This window comes from Polypterus senegalus, chromosome 3 (assembly GCF_016835505.1).
Source record: "Polypterus senegalus isolate Bchr_013 chromosome 3, ASM1683550v1, whole genome shotgun sequence".
Classification (NCBI taxonomy): Eukaryota; Metazoa; Chordata; class Cladistia; order Polypteriformes; family Polypteridae; genus Polypterus; species Polypterus senegalus.
This window is the reverse complement of record NC_053156.1, coordinates 303,537,737-303,565,562: the sequence shown is the minus strand read 5'-3', so window position 1 is coordinate 303,565,562 and position 27,826 is coordinate 303,537,737. Positions and strand designations below refer to the sequence as shown.

At 44.1% G+C, this 27,826-nt stretch overlaps 1 protein-coding gene across 2 annotated transcripts in view; it reads left to right on the top strand.

Annotated features, from left to right (window-relative positions):
- ephx2 (epoxide hydrolase 2, cytoplasmic) overlaps positions 1-27,826 on the top strand; it is a 134,783-nt gene that overhangs the window by 82,662 nt on the left and 24,295 nt on the right. The window contains exons 9-12 of one of the 2 annotated variants that reach the window (XM_039749522.1): positions 7,788-7,822; positions 9,022-9,048; positions 17,327-17,412; positions 19,102-19,213. In XM_039749522.1, coding sequence (XP_039605456.1) covers positions 7,788-7,822; positions 9,022-9,048; positions 17,327-17,412; positions 19,102-19,213 — 260 coding nt within the window. The remainder of the gene's footprint in view (positions 1-7,787; positions 7,823-9,021; positions 9,049-17,326; positions 17,413-19,101; positions 19,214-27,826) is intronic. The other variant, XM_039749523.1, reaches the window with a different exon arrangement.

Genomic DNA, 27,826 nt, shown 5'->3' with positions numbered 1-27,826 from the left:
CGTGCTGTGGGCACTGATGTCGGGATGCCCACGGCGGGGGGTCGACCTGTCGCTGTCCCTAATGAGAAGCCAACAGCAGCAGCGCCGAGGAATGGCTGCCCGCCCGCCCGGGTTTGGTCGACCATCGCAGGTGTCTGCTGCACTCGGGAGTCGTGTGTGCAGAGTATGCGATGAGTGGCGCCCCCCGGCTAAACTGGGAGCCCACTCAGAATCATCTCGATCCCACTTGTCCCACCCTCTGAATTCTTATAACAGCTTTACGTTAAGCCATAGATAATAAATCAAACAAAGTAGCACACATTACAAACTTGACTCAAACTTTAAACATCAAATACAAACACTTTTTTTTTATAATAAAAATTTGAAACACTGTGGCGGTTAAACTTAGGGTTGTGTGGGGGGTGATTATTATCAGAACCAAGTCAAGTAATCCAAGCGACCAAAACGTGCAATTCAATTGGCTGCCCAGCGCAACTTTTGAATCACGGAGGTCTGCGAACCCCCAAGCCCCCCTCCCCACACAATGCGAGATCTGTGTATAGGAAGGGGCGGCCGATAACGGCATAAGTTAGACTCTGGGTGGGCGCAGGGGACAGAAATGACAGGATCTGGTGACCTAGTCAGTGTGACATTGACACCGATGTGACATCTAATAGCAAAACCCGTGTATTCAGGGATAAGCTGGCCGTCGCGACAGTTCCAAGTGTCCACCGAAAACAAAATCTGCTATAAAATAACTAGCGAGTGCGCGTTCGCGTGCGATTCATGTCAGAAGTCACAATCTTCTTGTTAATGTGCATGCGTGAACACGCCCCTAAACGTCGCCCAGTTTCCACCCTGAACCTACCATATATGGCCTATGCTAATCAGCCTCATACATATGCAGTCAAGATGCCTCAGAATGGCGTTTGAGGCGCCTGCACATGTGCACATTATAAGGTGATTGTCACTTAAAATCTAAATTGTGTAGAAATGTGCATATGGCAGGCTTTATAAATCGGACATTTTTAGCTCAAATTCACACTCATTTTTATAAATGAGGCCCCAGGTCAGGACTGTACGGTGAATGGTGTAATAAAGTGACAAACTGAGATAATAAATCTTATAGGGGGCGCCCTATGGGCCAACCCCTTATATTCAAATAAAACGCACGGCATAGGGCGCTAGGAAAGGAAAGAAAAGAAAAACAATGAAACGACGCGAGTCGCTGTCATCAGACTGATTCAAAATGGCGGTGATGCTGGAGGTAAAAGTCTTGGGCAGGAAGAGGCGGGTCCTGGCGGGCAGAAACCGGAAGTGACGCCAGAGGGGTCATGATTGTCAATCTTCTGGTCTGCAGAGAGAGGAAGAGACAGGGCTTTTGTCCACAGTGCCCTCTGGCTTTCTGGAGGAGAACAGTACAATTATCCGAGCCCTTAAACTGTCCCCTATTTGCACACGTGTGACAATGATGAAGCTCTCCGGAGGCACAATTTCTGAGAGCGGCATTCGATATTTGGGGCTTGTGGGACAGGAAGCAGCCACCCACCTGCTGACGGTGTCCCATGACCTTCGGGTGTGATGGGCGCCTGTGAGTGTGGAAGCGCAGCTTCCTTCAGTGATGGCCGTGACTTCCAACAGCAGAACATCCTTTGTATCCCAGGGAAGTGTCACCATGACTTATCTAGCTGACTGCCACTCATGAAACGTCTTGGTGCCTTTCACAGCTAACACCAACACAATGCACTTTATAAAGAAAAGAAAAGAGAAAACAGAGAGCAGTCGGCCCACCGTTCTGTATATTATATAGCGCCTTTCACAGAGAGCCTCATTAATGTCATTTCTAAAGCAAAAATACAGTCTGAGCTGAGAGTTGCCACCCTGCATGTTTCTGAGCTGCAGGAGGAGAAGCCACAAGGACACAATGGAGAGAACAAGACAAGTCCAAGTAGACCCTAACTGGGCGCTGGATCTGAGTCTGCAGTGCTAGCCATGCCAACATGACTTAGTAAAAGGAAACGGACATTAGAGGGAGACATCGGTAGGCGAGGTGGGGACAGAAATGACGAGCCCAGCCAGCTCTCCTGGTGTTTCCAGTGCCCTCCCCAGCGGCCCCCTCAGAAGTGACCGTATGCATGTGGCCTGCGGTCCCGGCGATGACTGATGAGATTTCAGTTGATGGATTCCAGAAATGACAATGCAGTGCTGCCCTGGAGGTGGATGTCATTTTGAATATTCTCTGGGATTTATTCCTTGTTTCCTTTTTTTTTTCTTTTTTTTTTTGTCGTTTTTCTATTTCACAAAGTGGCAGTCGGAAGTCATGGCTGCCGTGCCAGGCTGAGGGGCAACTTGTGTAATCGTGGACCATCAGGGAATGAAGAAAGAGGAGCTTGGGGCTTAATGAGAAAGGCGCTCTTGACCTGAAGCTGGCAGCCACATCAGGAAGAAAGAAATCCACAAACGGGGTGTGATGGCACACGTTACGGCATATAGCGCCTTTCATCATCAGCACCCAATGGAAAGAAGCAGACAAAAAAGTGAGACTTTTATTATGTAGCACGTCTCACTGTGAGCGCCATTAGAAACACCAAACAAAGGACCCAACCGACTAGTCTTTGTATTGTATAGCGCCTTTCACTGTAAGCACTTAGTTCATCAGCCAAGTAAAAAAGGCAAACAACAGATCTAATCCTCTAGTCTTTTTTATTATATAGCGCCTTTCACTGTGAACAGTAGTGGAGATCAGCAAACAAAAATACCAAAGAAGGTACGGGCATAAACCACTACACATCCATCCATCCATCCATCATCCAACCCAATACATCCTAACTACAGGGTCACGGGGGTCTGCTGGAGCCAATCCCAGCCAGCACAGGGCGCAAGGCAGGAAACAAACACCGGGCAGGGCGCCAACCCACCACAGGCATAAACCACTAGCTGTTTTATTATATAGCACGGGGGGTCGAAGTCCAGTCCTGGTGGGCCGCAGTGGCTGCAGGTTTTCATTCTAACCCTTTTCCTAATCGGTGACCAGTTTTCACTGTTAATTAACTTCTTTTCCCTTCATTTTAATAGCCCTGCTGTTAAGGATTCAGTCATCTCAATTGACTCCTTTTTTCATTAAATGGCAGCCAAACAGAAATGAGATGTCAAACGAGCCAACAGATGAGCAGCTAAACTGGGGCTTCAGACTCCAACCAGTTTCACAATGAGAAGTCGATTCTTGCTGTTAATTAAACTCCTTATTTAATTTCATGGCTTGTTGCCTCTCTATTTCTGCCACAGCAGACATTTCCAGAGCTGTTGATTGTTCTGTTTTTTTCTAAGACCACCGTCACGATATTTAGGTGAGCTGAGAGATCAGCCTTACTGAGACCTCCACCTTTCTTTATTTTCACATATTGTGTGACGGGCACAGGTGAGCTCCTCATATGGCTTCTTGTTTTGTGACTCGTTGCTGTTAATATGGCTGCTAATTAAGGAAAGGGGCCTGAGTCAAGGTAATGAAAATGAAAGCAAAAGAAGGGAATTAGCAGCAAAAACTGGTCACTGATTAAGAAGATGGTTAGAATGAAAACCTGCAGCCACTGCGGCCCTCCAGGACCGGAGATCGACACCCGTAATATAGCGCCTTTCTTTGTAAACACTAGCAGAGATTAGCATCAGCAAACACAAATACCAAATACCAACTTATTTAACCCATTAGTCCTTTTATTATATAGTGCCTTTAAGTGTGAGCACCAGCAGAAATCAGCAAATATATCCAATTAAGCAGTCATAGCACTATATAGTGCCTTTCACCATGAGCACTAGTAGTCATCAACACCGAAAAGTACCAAAGAAGGCAAATAATCCATTAGTTGTTAAATTATATAGTGCCTTTAACTGTGAGCACTACAAGAAATCAGCAAATAAGAGTCTGCTAATTGGATTATATAGCGCCTTTCATTGTAAACACTAATAGAAATTGGAATCAGCCAAAAAAACAGCAGACACCATTACTAATCCACTAGTCTTTGTATTATATCACTGCTAGCAGTACTAGAAATAGGCAAACACCTAAGAAAGCACCCAATCCACTATTCCTTTAATTATATAGCGCCTTTCATTGTCATCACGAGTCGATTTCCATCCATCCATCCTCTTCCGCTTATCCGAGGTCGAGTCGCAGGGGCAGCAGCTTGAGCAGAGATGCCCAGACTTCCCTCTTCCCGGCCACTTCTTCCAGCTCTTCCTGGAGAATCCCAAGGCGTTCCCAGGCCAGCCGGGAGACATAGTCCCTCCAGCGTGTCCTGGGTCTTCCCCGTGGCCTTCTCCCGGTTGGACATGACCAGAACACCTGACCAGGGAGGCGTCCAGGAGGCATCCTGATCAGATGCCCGAGCCACCTCATGTGACTCGTCTCGATGCGGAGGAGCAGCGTCTCTACTCTGAGCTTCTCACCCGATCTTTAAGTGAAAGCCCAGACACCCTGCGGAGGAAACTCATTTCAGCCGCTTGTATTCGCGATCTCGTTCTTTCGGTCACTACCCATAGCTCATGACCAGAGGTGAGGGTAGGAACGTAGATCGACTGGTAAATTGAGAGCTTTGTCTTACGGCTCAGCTCCTTTTTCACCACGACAGACCGATGCAGAGGCCTCATAACTGTGGACGCCGCACCGATCCGCCTGTCGATCTCACGCTCTCTTCCCGAGATACTTGAACTCCTCCACTTGGGGCAGGATCTCAACCCCAACCGTGAAGAGGGCACTCCACCCTTTTCCGGCTGAGGACCATGCTCTCGGATTTGGAGGTGCTGATTCTCATCCCAGCCGCTTCACACTCAGCTGCGAACCGATCCAGAGAGAGCTGAAGATCACGGCCTGATGAAGCAAACAGGACAACATCATCTGTAAAAAGCAGTGACCCAATCCTGAGTCCACCAAACCGGACCCCTTCAACACCCTGGCTGCGTCTAGAAATTCTGTCTATAAAAGTTATGAACACAATCGGTGACAAATGGCAGAGTGGAAATTAGCAAACAAAACACGAGACAAGGTCGTTAATAACGCCAGTCTTTTTATTATATAGTGCCTTTCACTGTTAACAGTAGTAGAAATAGACAAACAGCTTTCCTAATCCACTAGTCCTTGTGTTATATAGTGCCTTTCATTGCAAGCCCTGGCAGAAATAAGCAATTCCAAGATACACAAGGCACCCTGTCTGTTAGTTTTTTATTCTTTCACTATGGCCGCTGGTAGGAATCAGTTAACAAATACCAAAGTCCCTAATCCATTATTCCTTTTATTATATAGTGCCTTTCACTAATAGTAGAAATTAGCCAACAAAAGTGCCAAAGAGTATAAATTTTATATAGTGCCTTTCATCATGAGTTATAATGAAATGAGTAAGTAATAGTCCACCGTTAGCACCACTGGACTAAACACCTATGTGTTATATAGCGCCTTTCACAGACAGACTCATTAATTCCACTTTTAAGGAAATTGAGGACAGTCTTCCTCACCTAATAGTTTAAATAAAGTGTAAAGATACCTCATGCAGCAGAATATAATTAAAGGTTCTTAGTCTGTCCCACTTCATAGTATATAGTGCCTTGCACAGCTGACACCAATATGGGACCCTTTATACTGCAATCAAGAAAAAAATAGAAAGTGATCAAAATATTTATACTTTAGTGCCTTTCATTTGTAATGCAAATAAGAAAACAATGCTAGGCAATCAATCTGTCTGATTCATAATTTATAGCGCCTTTCACTAAAAACACCAATACAATACTCTTTATAAAGATAAGAAAAGGGAAAGTAGAGCAGTCATCCCATCAGTCTGTATATTATATAGCGCCTTTCAAAGAGAGACTCTGTAATAATCCAATCCTCCTCATGTCATATTATAGAGCGCCTTTCACAGCAAGTACCACTAGGAGGCGATATATAAATAAGTCAGGACTGCGCCGCAGCTCATCTTTATATTAGGCAGGGCATTCAGAGTGGGTACCATTAAAAATGTGTGTGAAAATGCACGAGGGAAAGTAGAAAGCAATCAGTCTGCCCAACTAATGCCAGGCTGGGCCCTTATACACGGCACTATATAAAGCAAAATAATAATAATAATAATAATAAAAAATCACCGAGTCTACTCAATTTTACATTATATAGCTCCCTTGACAGTGACGACCATCACAAAGTCTTCTTCTTTCTTCTTCTTCTTTCAGCTGCTCCTGTCAGGGGTCGCCACAGCAGATCATCTGTTTTTATAACTGACGACCATCACAAAGTAGATTGTATAAAAAAAATGAAAATATAAAACTGTGTAATCCATCGATCTTTTGGTTATATAGCGCCTTTCTCATTTTCCACTAAAACAATTCAGGGACTCGATTAACCAATCAAAGCTCTTCAAATCACAATGGGCATCTGTAAAAGGCAAACGATCCACCGAGCTTTACTCGATATAGTGCCTTTCAAAGTCACCACCACCTCAAGGCTACAACAGAAGGCAATCCGCGGTCACTTTATAAAGCGCCTTTCATCACTGAGCACAAGTAGGTGGCAAACGATCATTTAATACCTAAGGGCAGAGACCCGGGTTCAGATCAAGACAGGGACATTACCTGTGAAGCCCATGCCATCCAGTCGCAGGGCATTCCGGCACACATGCCCACTGTCACCCAAAGTCAGCTCAGAGCTGCTCAGTGACCTGGCATGTGTGACTTGGAGGTGCAGGACAAAAAAAGTGAATACCAGGCAGACACAGGGAGAACACGCCAACTCCATACATGTGCCAGGATTTGAGCCTGGGAGTGTGGAGATCTTAGGCATTGGTGTGCGCCTCTGTGCCAGGCAGCTGTCCAAAGATTACACCCTAAAATAAGACTCTTGAATCCACTTTATGTAGTTTACGGTTGTGGCGGTGGAGCCTTTGCCAGTGGCACTGAACACAAGGCAAGAGCCAACCATACATGAGATGCCAGTTTCATTCACACGGTTGCCCAGTGTCAAAATGGCATAAACATCTTTTAAAGTCTGGAAGGTAAGCCAGACTACTGGCAGAGTAGATCTTGCGGAAATGAGTACCAAGCTGGAATTTTAAACAGCAGTGCCAACCATGATGCCAGCCTACTGCTTGAGGTCAGTAACATAAAGTTTTCAAACCTGCTTAAAATCCAGAACTGTCAGGGGGCTTTGAGCCTTCACCAGCAACAGCGGGTGCAGGGCAGGAGTTAGTCTATTGTGGTGTGCCAGTCCACTCGCGCACACCCAACCCGTTTAGTAGTGCCAGTTACCCAATGGGCACGTGGCAGAACATCTGAAATGAATGGAGAGCAATCCACTGCAGAGATACAAAGAGCACGCCACCTTCACATGGGGAGGGGGGCAGTTGTCACAGCTGGGCTCTGAAGAGTGGGCACATCAGGGGCTAAGCGCTGCCCCAGCCGACTGCCCAGTGTGAAGGTGCCAAGGCAGACTTGCTGGGTTTTCATGCTGACTCCTGCGAACGGTGATGAGCGCCCAAATCAAACCGGGGAATAATTGTCAGCGGCGGAACGGATAAACTGTGCCGCCTGGCGGCCGCCTCCCCAGCTCGGCTCTCGCTTTCCCTGCGCTAACCGAGCGGTCTGATGTGGAGGATCTCATTAACGGAGAAAAGCCCAGAGAGCCGCCCGTCTGCCGCTGCGCCGGGGAGATAAGCGGCGAACCTGCTGACGGGACGCGGCGGCGCTTTGGCTTCGCACTTATCGCTTACTGGAATGGCCCGCCGGCGCCGTGCTTATTAACTCCAACCAACTCTCCTTTGCTGTCTTTTCAGATATTGAAGAATATGGCCAGGAAGAAATCTGCAAGGTAGGTCTGGAAACACAGAAGTCAATGCGCTGTGCCTCGGCGAAACGGATGAGCTCAGGGAAAAGACGGCGGCTGTGAAGTTCGTCTGGAATGAGTGGGGAAGGCAGCGGCAGCACGAGGGCCACTCGTCCATCTGTCCTTCTGTCCCTCCGACATGATGGCATCTGTGGCGAGACGGACACCTGAGAGAGAGAATATTAGACAGAGAGGGACAGCAAAGGCGCTATACGGTAGACACATAGACAGACGACTAATGGCGCAGCATTCAGTTAGATCCAACGTGTATTTATATAGCGCCTTTCACCGAGTGCCGGCTCAGAGCTCTGTGACGAGTTCGCAGGTGAATGCAGATTTTACAAAGTTTACAAAACCATAAATCCATAAGGACGACACATAAAGGTGGAGACGTGTTTACACGGAGGGGCACAAAGGGACTTGAAACCGAGTGACAGAAATGGAGCAGAGGACGGAAGAGGACAGGAAATACTGACGTCAGCAGGAAAATGGTGGTGACAGACAAGCTGGTGCTGTACTAGAGGTAGATCAGTAGATGGAGAGTGAAAGGCGCTATACGAGAGAGAGAATGAAAATCAGCATGTAAGAAATAGTGGAAAAACACAGGAAAGTCGTGACGTAATAAATAAATGACGAATGGCGGAATGTGACAGATAAACGGGTACTGCTTAACAGAGAGATTGGCAGGTACGTGATGTAAGGCACTATATAACATAAACTCAGTGAAATACACCACATGATAGATAGATAGATAGATGAAAGGCACTATATGATAGATAGATAGATAGATAGATAGATAGGCACTATATAATAGATAGATAGATAGATGAAAGGCACTATATGATAGATAGATAGATAGATAGATATATAGATAGGGACTATATAATAGATAGATAGATAGATAGATGTGAAAGGCACTATATGATAGATAGATAGATAGATAGGCACTATATAATAGATAGATAGATAGATAGATAGATGTGAAAGGCACTATATAACACACAGATGTAACCATTGTCGCCGCTCTGCTTGTCTTTCCTGGTTTTTAATTCCGAGTGTCCCGCTGTCTGTCAGGTGGATCAGCCACCTGCCCATCTTTACCGTTTGGCTGCTTTTCGTTGTTTTGGGTGTTGATTGTCCGATGGTAGTGACACTTAACGCTGCTTCCTTTTTATTTCTTTCAGGATTTTGTGACCTTCCTGGATAAACTGGTAAGAAGATTAACTTCTGTAAAATGTATTTATGAAAATGAGGTGCACTTTAACTTTAAACTTCAAATAAAATGGAAGCTGCTTGCTCTGCTGCCCCTCTTCAGTGCTCTGATGCCCACCCTCTTTACCCTCCAGACTTTCTCATTCTGTTCTCCTGTCATTTTCAGATTCAGCTCACCACTCCATTCCAGTGTCCTCCTTGAGAGGCTGGTGCTTACTGGGCTCTTCATTAGACTGCCCTCTAGTGGCTGCACCACCACTTTTAACAAACTTTACCGGTTGGTCATTTCATTTATCCACTCATTCATTTTCTGCCCTGTTCAGGGTGATGGAAGCTGAAGCCCATCTCACAGGGGCCGAGTGCAAGGCAGGAGTCATATTTGGCAAGGGGTACTCTCACCCACACAGCCACACATGTAGTGAGCCCGTTTAGAGTCATCAGTTTAACTTTGGAAGGAGTCCAGAAAACTTGGAAATGAGCCATATGGACAACCGGAAAAGGTGCAGCTTCCACAGGCATAGGGGCTTCATCCCAGGCCTTTGGATTGTAATTAAAGGGTTTCAGGGAACAGGAAACTAAACTGGGGGCATTGGGTATAAGACAGGAACTGACACTGGATTGGTCACTCAGCATTCAAAGGGTAAACTCATTCACACATTGACACCCACCCATACGCACACACACACACACACAAGACACCAAGTAACCTGAGGTGGTATGTCTGTGGGATGGGGGACAAAGACAGGAGCCACCTGGAGAATGGGAGGGGGAACAGAATGTGAATCCAGGCCAGAAATGAGCTCATCCTATAGATGGCGCCAGTGAGTGCAAAATTAGAGCCTCATAATCAGTGCAGGTCACCAGGCCAAATAGTCATTAGGACTGAAGAAAGACCTGCTGACATCTAGCTGGCTCATCCCATAATCAACCAATCAATCAATCTATCCTCATTATTCAATCTTTATTTTATCAATCAATCAATCAGTATTATGCAATTAATCGTCAGTTTCCAGGGCCTGATTTTTTTCTCTATTTCTCTTTATCTAATCGGTATACACAGCATATCAGCGTATTCTTTATTAATTCTGAATCACAGTCTGATTATTTGGATGGTTATCTACCGGGTAATTTGTGGTTGGTCGGCCAGTTGGCAGTCTATCTATCTATCTATCTATCTATCTATCTATCTATCTATCTATCTATCTATCTATCTATCTATCTATCATATAGCGCCTTTCACTCACTCTATCTATCATATAGCGCCTTTCACTCTATCTATCTATCTATCTATCTATCTATCTATCTATCTATCTATCTATCTATCTATCTATCAATCATATAGCGCCTTTCACTCATTCTATCTATCTATCTATTTTAGTGTTTTTAACTAAATTCTCTTTCATTTTTTATTTTAGAGTCAATCACTAAATCTTTAAATGAATGTCTTAGACTTTCTGTGTCAATTGATCTGTTTTTCGATCAATTTTTTCTTTTCCAATAATCTGCCTTTTTATTTTTCTACTGAATCCACGTTTCTTCAATCATTCATTTTTTTCCTCAGTCCCTCTTTGCTTTATGTAGTGCCATGAACATTATGCCCCTTTCTGTGGCAGGCAGTTGATCAGTGGCATCATAAAGGGCACACACACCCTTCCGTATGTCAGAATTGAACTAGAAGCCTTCATCCTGAGGTCTTGAAGAAGCTCATGATACTGATGCCCTCTCCACCTTCATGCCACTCCACAGACAATGCCAGCTGTCATTCACCTCGCGGTAGCACTGGCCTCACTTCAGGCTGCTGGGCTGTTAACTCATCCAACTTGGATGTGAGCACCATGGCATCCTTTGCCTCACCGCCGGTAGAGTGGTCCCTCTGTAATGGTGGGCTGCAGGAAGCCGATGTTCACTCTGAGGAGTGCAGACCACAGGTGTGCCAGCCTGCAGGTGTCAGAGGGCCTCAGAGGTAATACGGTTCAATGGTGAAGGAGGGGCACATGCTGTTGAGGAAGGTGAGACTGAGGTGTCAAAGCTGGTTGTGTGGTGGGTATCCAGGTTTCAGGGACCACCTGGGTTATGTCACTCACGCCATTGCTGTTGTTCCCGGGTCTTCACGTAACCAACACCAAGTTGTAGGGTTCTGCAGCAGTAATAGCGCTGTAGGTGTCCCACTCCACCAAAGGCTGCCTTCCCTTTCACCCTGGCACTGTGACTTGTGTGCCCACACTATTGGCACCCCAAGATTTAGATCTCAGTGTGGTGAATGGCAGCCAACAGACTGAGATATCAGAGGTGGCTTACGCGCCAACAGGCCGAGATGACTTGACGTGCCAGGCTGTCCTCCTGAACCTGCCAAGTGTCTCCCTAAGCTGACTCATCTTCTCTGTGCCAGGCCAACTTGTGCAGAAGCCATCTGTTTGTCCACTGGTGGATCTTCAACCAGGCAGAGTCAGAGTCAGAGAAGAGGAAAGTGAAGTGCCTTCCTAGCGAGTCCTGCCCTTCTCTGCCCTCGTGATTTATTGTCATTTTCAGAAATTCCTGACGGGACTGCAGAAACACAAAGCGACTCTGACCTTCAGATCCATTAGGCTGATTAGCAGGCTGATTTGACAAACGGGATGAACTTGTAAAGTAAATGCATGGGGCTCAGTGGCGTAGTTGGCAGGACCCATTAACATGGAATGAAGTAATCAACTGGATGGAAGATAAAAAGCAATTTATTAATACAATGCCAAAAAAAAGTGTTTATTGATCACTGGCGGAAGGAAACACAATAGGGGGTTCAAAAACAAAAATGGAGAACATCCTAATGAATTACACGCGGGGTGAGGCCTCCACAACTGTGCTGACGGTAAGAGGACATTGAAGATCACATGCAGCCTGCCAGGGGAGCAAACGCCGGGCACCGGTCCATCACTGGGCACCCAGCATACCCGGGAGACCGAATCACAAGAGGGCCACCTCAGGAATGTCCTGAGGAAGGCCCACAGAGATGGAGAGTCGCCGGGCTGACTGCTACGCCACCACACCACCCACATTGACAGGGGCTCGTCTTCTTGTTTTATTATTTTATTGATTTTAATTCAAAGCCTAAATAACAATCCAAACAATCAAATCAAACTTAACAAAAGCAAAATTCAACCCAAGAGAAAGAGAGGAGCAGCAAGAAGGGGAGAACATTATCCTGTCCTGCGATAGAGAAAGTGTCATTGACTACATCCTGGCAGATTTAAAAAGAAGAGTCTGGAAGAGACCCTCTGAGCGAGAGTTTGACTCATCAATGTCAAGTAATACTGGACATCAGACACCCACCGACTTCACAGCGGTGGTCCGGGAGTCTTCTAATTGAGCAGGACAAGTCCACTTTGATTGTCCTTCTCCACTTGAAGCCCCTCTGGTAGCCCACCAAACACAGCTGTGATTGGGACCCCAAGGCTGCCCAATTGGCATGCAATCTAAAAATCCAGAATGTTGTTAATTTGGCGCCCATCTAAAACATGAGGCCTAGTGAGGCTGGAGCTCGAGTGCAATGCTCACAGGTCTGGAGTCCCGGCTTGGAAACATTTTGGACAAATTTAAAGGAGAAAAACGCGACAAATAAAAGAGTTAAAGACGCTTGGCTGAGGGCTTTACGCTTGAGGAGCTGCAGTGGGTCTTGCGCATGGCTGCCTTCCACTCTCTAAGTTACAGTGCTCTGGGGTCTTTAAAATGCTGTCCAAGTCCTCAAGACTCATTGATATCTCCACTGGCACAGAGTGAGGTGGGCAGTGGGCGAAGAGAACTGGGCATCTCAGCACAGCAAAGGTTCAACCTTGACAGTAGTGGAGGGAGAGTTGGCTTTGAGGCGTATTTGTTCATCGGACGTGAAGACGGAATCTGGGGTCAAGTCTCCGAGTGTTTGAATGGTGGACATTAAATAGTGGGTGTCAGTGTGAGACGGAGGAGAGAGAGCGGCTGACGTGTGGAGGTGCGTCACGCATTGGCACGAGACAACGAAGGGCAGTTGAATTATTAGAGGGTTAACTGGGGAGCATAGCAGGGAATAGAAAGAAGTGGACTGGGCAGGACTGGAAATCTGTTGTAGAGCAGGCCTGCGTATGGCCATCACTTTGGGGCTCATCTTCTCTCCTGTGGCAGCCATTTATCTGAACAGCCGATATCCACGCAGCCCCCTGACAGGTTCATGAATAGAGAGGGACCGCTGGAGAATAATCACACTGACGTATGGCGAGTCAGGCAATCGATGGCCTGAGTAAAAGTCGAAATCCTCGGGGACGTTTAGGACGGCCTCATTAGAGGGGAGGTCAAGAAACGAGACGCCTGATAAGCTTCATTAATCACCTGGTGGTCTGCTGGCCTGCCGTGACGGCCCCCTGTGGTCAGCTACAGCAGCTCGGGGACGATCACTCTGTCTGTCTGTTGTTCATATATACAGTAGAGCCTTTCTGTCTGTCCATTGATGTATCTGTCGCATTGTGCCTTTTGTATCTGTTAACTTCTGTGGAATTATTGTTCTAATCAATTTTAATCAATTTTAGTTGATAGTGCCTTTCATATCTATCTATCTATCTATCTATCTATCTATCTATCTATCTAGTGCTATTTCACTCTATCTATCTATCTATCTATCTATCTATCTATCTATCTATCTATCTATCTATCTATCTATTATATAGTGCCTTTCATATCTATCTATCTATCTATCTATCTATCTATCTATTATATAGTGCCTTTCACTCTATCTATCTATCTATCTATCTATCTATTATATAGTGCCTTTCATATCTATCTATCTATTCTATCTATCTATCTATCTATCTATCTATCTATCTATCTATTATATAGTGCATTTCACTCTATCTATCTATCTATCTATCTATCTATCTATCTATCTATCTATCTATCTATCTATCTATCTATCTATTATATAGTGCATTTCACTCTATCTATCTATCTATCTATCTATCTATCTATTATATATCTATCTATCTATCTATCTATCTATCTATCTATCCTATCTATCTATCTATATAGTGCCTTTCATATCTATCTATCTATCTATCTATCTATCTATCTATCTATCTATCTATCTATATATCTATCTATCTATCTATCTCTTATCTATTATATAGTGCCTTTCATATCTATCTATCTATCTATCTATCTATCTATTATATAGTGCCTTCAATCTATCTATCTATCTATCTATCTATCTATCTATCTATCTATCTATCTATCTATCTATTATATAGTGCCTTTCATATCTATCTATCTATCTATCTATCTATCTATCTATTGCATTTCACTATCTATCTATCTATCTATCTATCTATCTATATAGTGCATTTCATTATCTATCTATCTATCTATCTATCTATCTATCTATCTATCTATCTATCTATCTATCTATTATATAGTGCATTTCACTCTATCTATCTATCTATCTATCTATCTATCTATCTATCTATCTATCTATCTATCTATCTATCTATCTATCTATCTATCTATCTATCATCTATCTATCTATCTATCTATATCTATCTATCTATCTATCTATCTATCTATCTATCTATCTATCTATCTATTATATAGTGCCTTTCATATCTATCTATCTATCTATCTATCTATCTATCTATCTATCTATCTATCTATCTATCTATATATCTAGTGCATTTCATCTATCTATCTATCTATCTATCTATCTATCTATCTATCTATCTATCTATCTATCTATTATATAGTGCCTTTCATATCTATCTATCTATCTATCTATCTATCTATCTATCTATCTATCTATCTATCTATCTATCTATCTATCTATCTATCTATTATATAGTGCCTTTCATATCTATCTATCTATCTATCTATCTATCTATCTATCTATCTATCTATCTATCTATCTATCTATCTATCTATCTATCTATCTATCTATCTATCTATCTATCTATTATATAGTGCCTTTCATATCTATCTATCTATCTATCTATCTATCTATCTATCTATCTATCTATCTATCTATCTATCTATCTATCTATCTCTGGAGCGGGAGAAGGCAGGCAGCTGGGAAGGCGAAGCCCCTTGAGGACAGCGGGTGGCTGATGCCCAGGGACTGAAGTGGCGATCGCTCCGGCTGAGCTGCTTCGTTAGTCTGAGTGACGTGCGTTGAAAGGGATGTCTCGCTGTGTACGTCCGGGAAGGCAGCGGGGGGGTCGACAAGACTCTGAGTGGGAGCCCCAATGTGAGCGCCATGGCCTTTGGGGACCCCCGACTGGGTCCAGAGTGGGAGCTTTGTTATTAGCCATGGACGGTCGGCTGTGTCTGTAGGCAGAGGAGACGTCAATCTTAAGAAAGTGGCACCGGTTTTTAGTAAAGGCCCGTTTATTCCCAGATGGTTGTTAAGATCGTCTTTATCGGTTTTATTTATTTGAATTCTAACCTCCACTTTCACTCTTATGGATTATTTTTTTAACTAAGCAGTTCAATATTTGAGCACCGTTTGTTTGGACGTGTTTTAATTAAAGCACTGAGCACTTGACGCATTATTGGCAGTGGCGGGTTCAAGATGGTCCTGGTGGCACCTGATAGTGTGGAGCCGACCCACATCATCCCATCACAGTGCCCATTTTATCAACTTCACATTCCAGTGCCCACCTCAGAGCAGAGGTTGGTTTTTTTTGCCACATCCAGGCTGTGCCCTTTACATTTGCCAGCTCCTTTGTGACCTGCTTTGTTTGTAAAATTTAAATTTTGGCTACTGCTGTGTGTTGGCACAGAGTCTCAGAATTGTGTGTTGATCCCGTCTTATGCCAGCTTTCTGAAAATGCTTCTGAGTTTGTTCCTCACACTGTTATGACAGTTTCTGCTGTGCCCTTGGAGAGGACAGAAGATGAAGCTCTCTACTTTATGTGCCCTGCAGGGAGTTGGCACCTGCTGGCCATCCTCTAAGTGTTTTACTTCTTGACGGACGTCTCCAGATGTCCTTGTTCAGGTGACTCTAAGGATCATCTGAGGAGACCACATGTTACAAAATGTGGGTTGTGTCAAGGCCTTGTCTTGTCCTGTGCCAGATTGGTGCCATTTCCTTTCCTGGCAGTCAATTGTTACTCAGAGAATCTCTTCCCAAAATGTAATAATGGGCATTCAAGCATCTCAGGCCGATGCAGACATAAGGACATGACTGGCATCAAAATTAGTTTGAACTTTATTTTTTACATTTTCTGATCCATGGCACTGCCCAGCATGGGTCCATCTAGTAGAGGGCAGGTGGTAGGTACAGACATGCCAGTTAGTCACTTTGCAAGTCCCTCTGTTAAATTCCACCAAAATCTCAAAGCTTTCAACCAAAAGCCTGCCACATGGCATCGTGGCACAGCATGGGCCACAGATATCTGATATTAGGTATCGGTCAGTACAAATATAGGCCACGCACCCAAAGGCCTGAAGTGCCAGTTGGCAGCATTGTCACACATTGGCACAAGCCTGCAGCTCCAAGACAATGCCATTTAATACTCCATACTGTATTCTGTACTCACTCATTGCATTATGGGGTCAATGGAGGCCAAATCCCAGCCTGGCAGGATGCCAGTCTATCACGGGGCACAGTCAAATACAACACCCCCTCTCACAGGTTAATCTGGCATCAGTCACTCTTTATTTTATATGGTGCCATGAGAAACTTACAACAGTGCAAGGCTCTTTATAGAGGCACAGAGGATTACAATAGATAGATAGATAGATATGAAAGGCACTATATGATAGATAGATAGATAGATAGATAGATATGAAAGGCACTATATGATAGATAGATAGATAGATAGATAGAGTGAAAGGTGCTATATGATAGATAGATAGATAGATAGATAGATAGATAGATAGATAGATACTTTATTAATCCCAAGTGGAAATTCACATACAGTAATCCAGCAGCAGTATACTGATACAAAAAACAATATTAAATTAAAGAGTAATAAAAATGCATGTAAAAGCAGACAATAACTTTAAATAATGTTAACATTTACTCCCCCGGATGGAATTGAAGAGTCGCATAGTGTGGGGTCTCCTCAGTCTGTCAGTGGAGCAGGACAGTGACAAAAAATAAATAAAGAAAAATATAAAAAATAAAGACGCACAAGGACCGGGGAGGGCACTCGAACACTAAAGGGGACTTTGGAGCATCCTGACGCCAGTGTCTAAAAGCACAATGTGACAATCACGGGGACAGAACGGTCATCGGACGATGGCCGCCACACGCTAAGCTTTTTTGTTTCTTTGTTTCCTTAGGGTTTACCTCAGGTGACCCTCATTGGACATGACTGGGGTGGCGCCTTCGTCTGGAACATGGCACAGTTCTATCCCGAAAGAGTCAGGTACCTCCTTGTTGTGTGTGTGTGTGTGGCCCGTGTAATAGCAGCACCTGTGGAGTTGGTGACATTGGCACTTGTTTGGCTCGTTCACAGCACTTGTCCTGTAATTCATTTTTTATATAGCGCCTTTCACAGTAGGACAGTTAAAATAACACAGAGACATACAGAAGATAACCACAAGTGAAACGCGCAGACCTGCTGTCCTCATATCAGGGTGGCTCATGAAGATCAAGCTGAACTTTTCCATTATGGGTATACAATGGCAATCAAGAACTGAACCCCCCCATCCCACCCCTTTATGTTCCACACTCTTTATTGTGTTGTAGATTTAATTTTAAATGATTAAATTTGCCAGTTTTGGCCAATAATTTACCCTCGATAATCCATAATGACAAAGTGAAAACGTTTTTAGAAGGTTTTTGCAGATTTGTTCAAAATCCAAATGGCAAACCCTATAAGCCTTCCGACTCTGAATTCAGCCATTGCAACGCTGAGTCTCTACATGCTTGGCACACCTGGAGTTGGGCATTGTTCCCTCATTCTTCCTAGCAGCTCTGTTAGAGTGGGTGGCAGGTGCCTCTCCAGAATGTTCTATTGGGGTGCAGTCCTGGGCTTTGGCAGGGTCACTCAAGGACACGCAGATGGTTCTCCTGTATGTTTCGGGTCCCTGATAGATGATGATAATGCTTATAAGGAAGAGGGGAGTGGGGTGGTGCCCCTTGGTTTAAAAGTGTGTGTGTAGGTGTCCCATATGATCATCAGAGCCGGAGTTGGGGAGGTCACCCAGCATTGGCCACGACCCGCCTGTGATGACGCCACTGTGAATCATCAGATTGGGCTTTGATCCAGGAGGGTTGGCTGTGGCCCCATCTGCAATGCCCTCACAACGCCCAATCAGGTGAGATTCAAGCATCAAGCCCCACCCAGACTGCTGCCACTCCAGAACATCAGAACTGTGACAAACACAAGGAGACCATTTCTAACATTTCTCACTTATTTGTTTAGCTAAGCGGTCCTAAGCATCCAGGGAGACCCAATTGGCTGAGCCAGCAGCTTCTCTTCTATCTAACTGTGCTTGAACAGCTGAGACTCGGGTGTCTAGCCTTGTCAATCACCTGAGATTCAAGCATCTAGCCCCCCAATCCATTGGAACTCAAGCATCTAGCCCCGCCCAGTCATCTGAGACTCAAACATCTAACCCCGCCCAGTCATCTGAGACTCAAACATCTAGCCCTGCCCAGTTGTCTGAGACTCAGCTGTGCAGCCCTGCTAATCAAATGGGACTCAAGTGTCCAGCCAACCCCAATAATCCATTGGGACTCAAGCATGTAGCCTCACCCAGTCATCTGAGGCTCAAATGTCTGGTCCTGTCCAATCAGCTGAAATTTGAGTATCTAGCCCCACCCAGTCATCTGAGATGTGAGTGTCTAGCCCTGCCCAGTTATCTGGGACTCAAGTGTCTAGCCATGCCCAGTTATCTGAGACTCGAGTGTCTAGCCCCGCCCAGACATCTGAGACTTGAGTGTCTAGCCCCGCCCAGTCATCTGAGATGCGAGTGTCTAGCCCCGCCCAGTTATATGAGACATAAATGTCTAGCCCCGCCCAATTGTCTGAGGCTCAAGTGTGTTTACCCCCAGGCTGCTTTCGACGGTCGTCCCTGTTCTCTGATTTGTGCTTTCTGTTTTCCTGCAGGGCGGTGGCTTCACTAAACACCCCTTTGTTCCCGGTGGACCCCAATTCTGATCCAATGGAGCGTCTCCGTGCTCTCCCCATCTTTGACTATCAGTTGTACTTCCAGGAGCCGGTAAGTGGCGGCCACCATTGGCAGCACCAGTGCTCTTCTCTCTCTCTTGCTGTAGCAGCTCATTATTGTCTCCGTGGGGTCGTTGTGGTTTGAATGGGCACTGTGATGGACCCTCTACCTTACACTCCGTGGTACTGGCTGTGGCTCCCTGCCACCCTGCATTGAATAAAGAGAGACTGGAAATGTTCATTTCAGTATATAATGTCACAATGCCACCGGCCAAAGGACATGGCCTATGTTCTATAATAAGCATATACCATCTCCACCTGGCATAGGGCACAGCTTGATCTCACTGCACCAACATGGCTTGAACTTAGGATTGCGTTCTGCGATAAATGGCACAATGTCACCTGTAAAAAGCCACAGTTCATTACTATGGTGCATAATAAAATCATAGCGCCAACTGCAGTAGGGCATGGCAACAGCTTACTATTGTGTTCTACAATAATGTGTCACAGTACCAACTGGCCTAGGGAATAGCTAAATGTCACTATTGCATTCTACAATGAAATGTCACGGTGCCACTTGGCCCAGGGCATGGCTACAGCTCACTGTTATGTTTTTTTTAAAAAAAGTCACAGTGCCACCTGTAATAGTCCACAGTTATTATGGTATACAATAAAATCATATAGTGCCACCGGCAGTAGGGTATGGCAACAGCTTACTGTTGTGTTCTATAATAAAATGTCACAGTGTTGCCTGGCATAGGGCATTTCTTGAGCTCAATAATGTGTAAGATAATAAAATCCCGTAGCATCAGCTGGCATGGCTTCAGGTCACCACCGTGTGCTACAGTAAAATGTCACAGTGCAACTCACCACAGCATGGCATGTCATTTTTGTGTTCGATGATAAAACCCCTCAGTGCCACCTGGCAGAGTGCATGAACTCCATCTCAATCTCAGGGTTTACCATAAAATGTCACGGATCACAACTTGATCTTGGACAGTTGACAAATCCAGGAAGGTCACCCTCAGAAACACAAGACAGACCCCTGGAGCTGCAATTGCTGATGTAACTCGGTGGCCACTAAGAGGCACTGCTGCCATTGTGCACCCTCAGATCTTTGAGGTGTCAGTGCAGAGGGTCACTGCATACCAGGGTGGTGGGCCCATAGAGTGCATTTACAAAAGGACCACCTCACCAGTTTAGATTGGGAAATGGGGGATGCTGACTTACTGGTGGGGGGTTTAAGAAATGTTTGAGGTGGGCATGAGGTTAGTGTTGTTTAAAAGAACGTTTTGAATTTTAATTTTAATGCGCCGTGGTTGTAGTTTTGTGTTGAACAAATGAGGACAAAAACTGAAAAGAAGTGAAAACAACCAACAGAAAAACGAGGAGCCATCGGGATGGCTGGGGGGGTTAGGCTTCAATGTCTCTCGCTTCCTGTGATCTTCACTTTCATGTTCCCTCTAATGACAGAGTGAGCGACGGCTGCGTCTTCACAGCTTGTTAGAGCAAATTGGCTGATTTCATGGAGCAGAACCTGTAAGCAGAAAAAGCTTCTGTCCTGACTGACATCTTGGCAGACCTCACTTCATTGGCCTCCACTTCTCATGACAGTGGCAGTGACGGTGACAGTGACACGGTGCTGGGGTCCACCATGCTGGAGAGCAAAGCCAATGGCACCTTATCATATAGCACCTTTAAGGAGTCGGGGGAGGAGGAGAACACCTCCACTTAAAATAAATATGGAAATAACAACTGGAAGTGCTGATGTGAAAGGCACTATATAATTGATAGATAGATAGATGTGAAAGGCACTATATAATAGATAGATAGATAGATAGATAGATAGATAGATAGATAGATCTGCAGTGGGTTGGCACCTTGCCCGGGATTGGTTCCTGCCTTGGGCCCTGTGTTGGCTGGGATTCGCTCCAGCAGACCCCCGTGACCCTGTATTCGGATTCAGCGAGTTAGAAAATGGATGGATGGATAGATAGATAGATAGATAGATAGAAAGGCGCTATATAATTGATAGATAGATAGATAGATAGATAGATGTGAAAGGCGCTATATAATTGATAGATAAATAAATAGATGTGAAAGGCGCTATATAACTGATAGATAGATAGATAGATAGATAGATAGATAGATAGATAGATAGATACAAACCGGATTCCAAAAAAGTTGGGACACTAAGCAAATTGTGAATAAAAACTGAATGCAATGATGTGGAGATGGCAAATGTCAATATTTTATATGTAATAGAACGTACAGTGGTATGAAAAACTATTTGCCCCCTGATTTCTTATTCTTTTGCATGTTTGTCACATCAAATGTTTCTGATCATCAAACACATTTAACCATTAGTCAAATATAACACAAGTAAACACAAAATGCAGTTTTTAAATGATGGTTTTTATTATTTAGGGAGAAAAAAAATCCAAACCTACATGGCCCTGTGTGAAAAAGTAATTGCCCCCTTGTTCAAAAATCACCTACCTGTGGTGTATCACACCTGAGTTCAATTTCCTGATTACTGCCACACCTGTTTCAATCAAGAAATCACTTCAATAGGAGCTGCCTGACACAGAGAAGTAGACCAAAAGCACCTCAAAAGCTAGACATCATGCCAAGATCCAAAGAAATTCAGGAACAAATGAGAACAGAAGTAATTGAGATCTATCAGTCTGGTAAAGGTTATAAAGCCATTTCTAAAGCTTTGGGACTCCAGTGAACCACAGTGAGAGCCATTATCCACAAATGGCAAAAACATGGAACAGTGGTGAACCTTCCCAGGAGTGGCCGGCCGACCAAAATTACCCCAAGAGCGCAGAGACGACTCATCCGAGAGGTCACAAAAGACCCCAGGACAACGTCTAAAGAACTGCAGGCCTCACTTGCCTCAATTAAGGTCAGTGTTCACGACTCCACCATAAGAAAGAGACTGGGCAAAAACGGCCTGCATGGCAGATTTCCAAGACACAAACCACTGTTAAGCAAAAAGAACATTAGGGCTCGTCTCAATTTTGCTAAGAAACATCTCAATGATTGCCAAGACTTTTGGGAAAATACCTTGTGGACTGATGAGACAAAAGTTGAACTTTTTGGAAGGCAAATGTCCCGTTACATCTGGCGTAAAAGGAACACAGCATTTCAGAAAAAGAACATCATACCAACAGTAAAATATGGTGGTGGTAGTGTGATGGTCTGGGGTTGTTTTGCTGCTTCAGGACCTGGAAGGCTTGCTGTGATAGATGGAACCATGAATTCTACTGTCTACCAAAAAATCCTGAAGGAGAATGTCCGTCCATCTGTTCGTCAACTCAAGCTGAAGCGATCTTGGGTGCTGCAACAGGACAATGACCCAAAACACAGCAGCAAATCCACCTCTGAATGGCTGAAGAAATACAAAATGAAGACTTTGGAGTGGCCTAGTCAAAGTCCTGACCTGAATCCAATTGAGATGCTTTGACCTGCATGACCTTAAAAAGGTGCTTCATGCTAGAAAACCCTCAAATAAAGCTGAATTACAACAATTCTGCAAAGATGAGTGGGCCAAAATTCCTCCAGAGCGCTGCAAGTTATCGCAAACGCTTGATTGCAGTTATTGCTGCTAAGGGTGGCCCATCTAGTTATTAGGTTCAGGGGGCAATTACTTTTTCACACAGGGCCATGTAGGTTTGGATTTTTTTTTCTCCCTAAATAATAAAACCATCATTTAAAACTGCATTTTGTGTTTACTTGTGTTATATTTGACTAATGGTTAAATGTGTTTGATGATCAGAAACATTTGGTGTGACAAACATGCAAAAGAATAAGAAATCAGGGAGGGGGCAAATAGTTTTTCACACCACTGTAGATGACAGATCAAACGTTTAATCCGAGTAAATGTATCATTTTAAAGGAAAAATATGTTGATTCAAAATTTCACGGTGTCAACAAATCCCAAAAAAGTTGGGACAAGTAGCAATAAGAGGCTGGAAAAAGTAAATCTGAGCATAACGAAGAGCTGGAAGACCAATAAACACTAATTAGCTCAATTGGCAACATGATTGGGTATAAAAAGAGCTTCTCAGAGTGGCAGTGTCTCTCAGAAGCCAAGATGGGTAGAGGATCACCAATTCCCACAATGTTGCACAGAAAGATAGTGGAGCAATATCAGAAAGGTGTTACCCAGCGAAAAGACTTTGCATCTCTCATCATCAACTGTGCATAACATCATCCGAAGATTCAGATATTCTGGAACAATCTCTGTGCGTAAGGGTCAAGGCCGTAAAACCATACTGGATGCCCGTGATCTCCGGGCCCTTAAACGACCCACAAACAGGAATGCTACTGTAAAGGAAATCACAGAATGGGCTCAGGAATACTTCCAGAAACCATTGTCTGTGAACACAATCCACCGTGCCATCCGCCGTTGCCAGCTGAAACTCTACAGTGCAAAGAAGCAGCCATTTCTAAGCAAGATCCACAAGCTCAGGCGTTGTCACTGGGCCAGGGATCATTTAAAATGGAGTGTGGCAAAATGGAAGACTGTTCTGTGGTCAGACGAGTCACGATTCGAAGTTCTTTTTGGAAACCTGGGACGCCATGTCATCCGGACCAAAGAGGACAAGGACAACCCAAGTTGTTATCAACGCTCAGTTCAGAAGCCTGCATCTCTGATGGTATGGGGTTGCATGACTGCGTGTGGCATGGGCAGCTTGCATGTCTGGAAAGGCACCATCAATGCAGAAGAATATATTCAGGTTCTAGAACAACATGTGCTCCCATCCAGACGTCATCTCTTTCAGGGAAGACCCTGCTGTGGTATAGCGGGTCCACAGCTCATTGAGCAAAAGCCATTCGTTTTAAATAAATGATCGCCGCGCTCGCGGCTTGCGAGGGGACGTGGGCCCATAGCAAGCCGTGGGGCGATCCGTAGGGTGTGGGCGTTTCTCACCGAGTGCACAGGTGAGGAACTGCCCACATTCGTGATTGTCCCGTGGCTAATGCTGCAGCTGCTGTGGCCCTCGTCATTTTAAAAGCAGCGCGAGTCAGTTGTGGGGGGAAAAAGGGAAAAATGGAAAAAAGAAAGGGGGAAAAATGGAGGAATGAGAAAAAGAGCGAGATCAAAAGAGAGAGGAAAAGAGGACAGAGGTTACAGGGAGCGAGGAAGCAGGCGGTGCGTGCGTGTGGTGAGCGTGCGATCGAGCGCTCGAGGGCAGCTGTGAGGAAGCTGGGTGTAAGGCGGGTGTTTGAGTGGATGTTGTTCCCGCTGAGCGACCTTGTTTCACCGTGACCTGGTGAATGCGATGAGCCGCAGAAAGGCAGCGGAAAGGCAGCGGAAGTCGGGAGGCTTGGTGGTGGAGTCCCCAATGTGTGCGTCCTGGTCATTGGGGTAATCAAGTCTCGGGGACTGGGATGAGAGCCATACCGGAGCCAGAGATCGGGAGGTTTTCAGTCTCGAGTGTGTAGAGGAGGGCAGCTGCAGAGAGCGTCTTGCCTGCTGCTAAGCCCAAACGGGATAAGCAGGTGAGACGCTAACAGAAAAGAAGCACCGAGCTTGTTTGTTGTTTTTAACCTCTTAACGCGCACACGTACCGGTCCTGGGATATAACAGCGTTTTAAAAATGTTACAGTAATGTGTGCATGCCCATCTGCCATGCATCTCGACATACTACCCATGAAATGAAACTTCAAAGTCTCGTCTTACCGATGATGTAAACCATTTTGACACACAACAACCACAGCACTGACACTAAAGCCTTTTTTACAGAGAAGTACATACTTTTAAGAGTTGACTTTCCCTACCTTTGAAGACCCCCTGCAAGTCAAACATCAATATTTCCGAGCAGTATTGATCCCATTGTGTCCGTAAGGCTCCAGCGAATATAATCCAGTAAAACGATTAGGTCCAAAACACACGATATATCCTCAAAGGGACAAAAACTCCAGAAAACGTTTCATAACTTGAGACCACCTACGTAATTTTTTTTCACTTATATTGCTCATATTAGACGTAATTTGTTTCTGTCGGTGATAACCATGCTACCGCATGAAACACGGAAGTGTTAGCTTTCGAAAGACACCTAAGTTGGCCAATTACGACGGGTCTGGGGTTGACTGGCACCTCGTATAGCCAACCAGTGTCACAGAAAGCTTTGAGGATGACGTACAACTCTGAACTCTGGTAGAATCTACCAGTTTGATTGGACACTGTGAGTGACACTCAAAACTTACAGCCAATGAGCAGCCGAGCATTTTGATAGGTAACTTGCCATACTAACTTGTAAACAAAACGATCGGAGCTGCGAAGGTGGCATTTGTGCCAGTCTGCAGAGTTGGTGCGTGGTTGTTTATTGTGATTTCGCCAAGTTTTTTCGCATTTTAAATATGAATAAAAGTAGAAGTTTAAACGTAAATAAACGCTCGATTAAATAATAGATGCATGTACGCGTTGCGAAAGTATCCAATCGGTCCTACTGAGGTCTAATGGCAGAGAGCGACGTGCCACGCCCTTGTGCTTTCTGCTTGCTAGTGATTGCTGCCATCAAGTGGCACATGGAAAAACGCGGAGCTGTGTTGTAACAGTTTGTAAAAGAAATGTATATAGTTTGTGTGCATTTTATAAAAAATATAAATATATTTTTGGCCCATAACTTGTATTGACTAATTTTACATAGAAATGTGTATTTTTATTGTTTTTATTATTTTTATAACTAATAGAGTGACACTGTGTGTAGATATAGATTCCTTTAGGTGTAAGCTTTCAGTAGAGCCCTCATTGATATCTGTAGGTTGAAGCATTCAAAGTTATTACACTTTTAACATACGGTCCAAAATGTGGATAATGGTCCCTCTAAAAAGCACCTGGGCATGCCCACATAAAAACTGGTGTAAAAATGTCATTTTTACAGGTATTCTTTTCAAATTTGAAATGTGAGTAGTCAACAAGTTATTCTGTTGGTACATAGTGTGTTTCTGTCCCCACCTACCTACTGCAGCTTTATTTTCCTTTATTTTCATAAAAAAAACTTAGGCGAGAACAAAAAAATTTGTTTTTTTTGTGAGTTCTAATGTGCATAACTTTTGATCAGTCACACCTACAGTGATTCTGACTACTAAGGGTGAAACTAGAGAATGTGACCTTTACAAAGAGACCAAACATGTGTTTATACTCCAGATAGTTCAATAACAGCAATGATTCGAATTTGGAGAGGTCAAAATACAGGCGATTTAGCAAAAATGACCCCGAATGATAATTAAGACTGCGTCCTAAAGAAGATTTTAACCTCCGGTTTTTAAAGATTGTGTTTTTCTATTGGTTTTTACCTCCATGTTCTTTTAGTGGATTATTTATTGAAGAAAGAACTGCACTATTTATTTGAACACCTGTTTTGTTGGATTTTAAATAAAAGCACTATTCACTTTTTGCTCCACCCCTTGCTCAAGTGTTTATTTGCCTCCATTGACTAGCTCACTCGGTTTCATTATCGACGGTGTTGGGTTCAAGTGCTTCCAAACATCAAAGGGAGTGTGGAGCCAGAACCCACATTGTCACACCTGCATTTTTCAACAAGATAATGCCAGACCACATTCTGCATCAATCACAACATCATGGCTGCGTAGGAGAAGGATCCGGGTACTGAAATGGCCAGTCTGCAGTCCAGATCTTTCACCTATAGAGAACATTTGGCGCATCATAAAGAGGAAGGTGCAACAAAGAAGGCCCAAGACGTTTGAACAGTTAGAGGCCTGTATTAGACAAGAATGGGAAAGCATTCCTATTTCTAAACTTGAGAAACTGGTCTCCTCGGTCCCCAGATGTCTGAGTGTTGTAAGAAGAAGGGGAGATGCCACACAGTGGTGACGATGGCCTTGTCCCAACTTTTTTGGGATTTGTTGACACCATGAAATTCTGAATCAACATATTTTTCCCTTAAAATGATACATTTTCTCAGTTTAAACTTTTGTTCCGTGATTTATGTTCTATTCTGAATAAAATATTAGAAGTTGGCACCTCCACATCATTGCATTCAGTTTTTATTCACGATTTGTATAGTGTCCCAACTTTTTTGGAATCCGGTTTGTAGATAGATAGATAAATAGATGTGAAAGGCGCTATATAACTGATAGATAGATGGATGTGAAAGGCGCTATATAATTGATAGATAAATAGATAGATAGATGTGAAAGGCGCTATATAATTGATACATAAATAGATAGATAGATGTGAAGGTGCTATATAACTGATAGATAGATAGATAGAAATGAAAGACACTATATAATAGATAGTTAGATGTGAAAGGTACTATATAATATGATGGATAAATAGATAGATAGATGTGAAGGCGCTATATAACTGATAGATCGATTCCTGTCTTTCCCACCATCCAGCACTGGTCCTGACCTGTGGTAATGAACTCGCTGCTGCCCTCTAGTGGAGTGGCAGACGTCTCCACAGCCTTTTGCCTTTCTAGTGCACTGAGTCTCCCAGAGGATATCACAGGGGTCCTCAGTGCTTTCTGAGTCTTTAATATCCCACTTCACTACAGTCTTATAATAAAAGTTTGTTTGGATTTTACTTTGAGGACATTGCATGACTTCTTGACTTCTTGATTCTGTTATAGCATCCTCTGTTGGTCACCGTGTCTCTTATTTTTATAATATTGAAGTTAGAAGT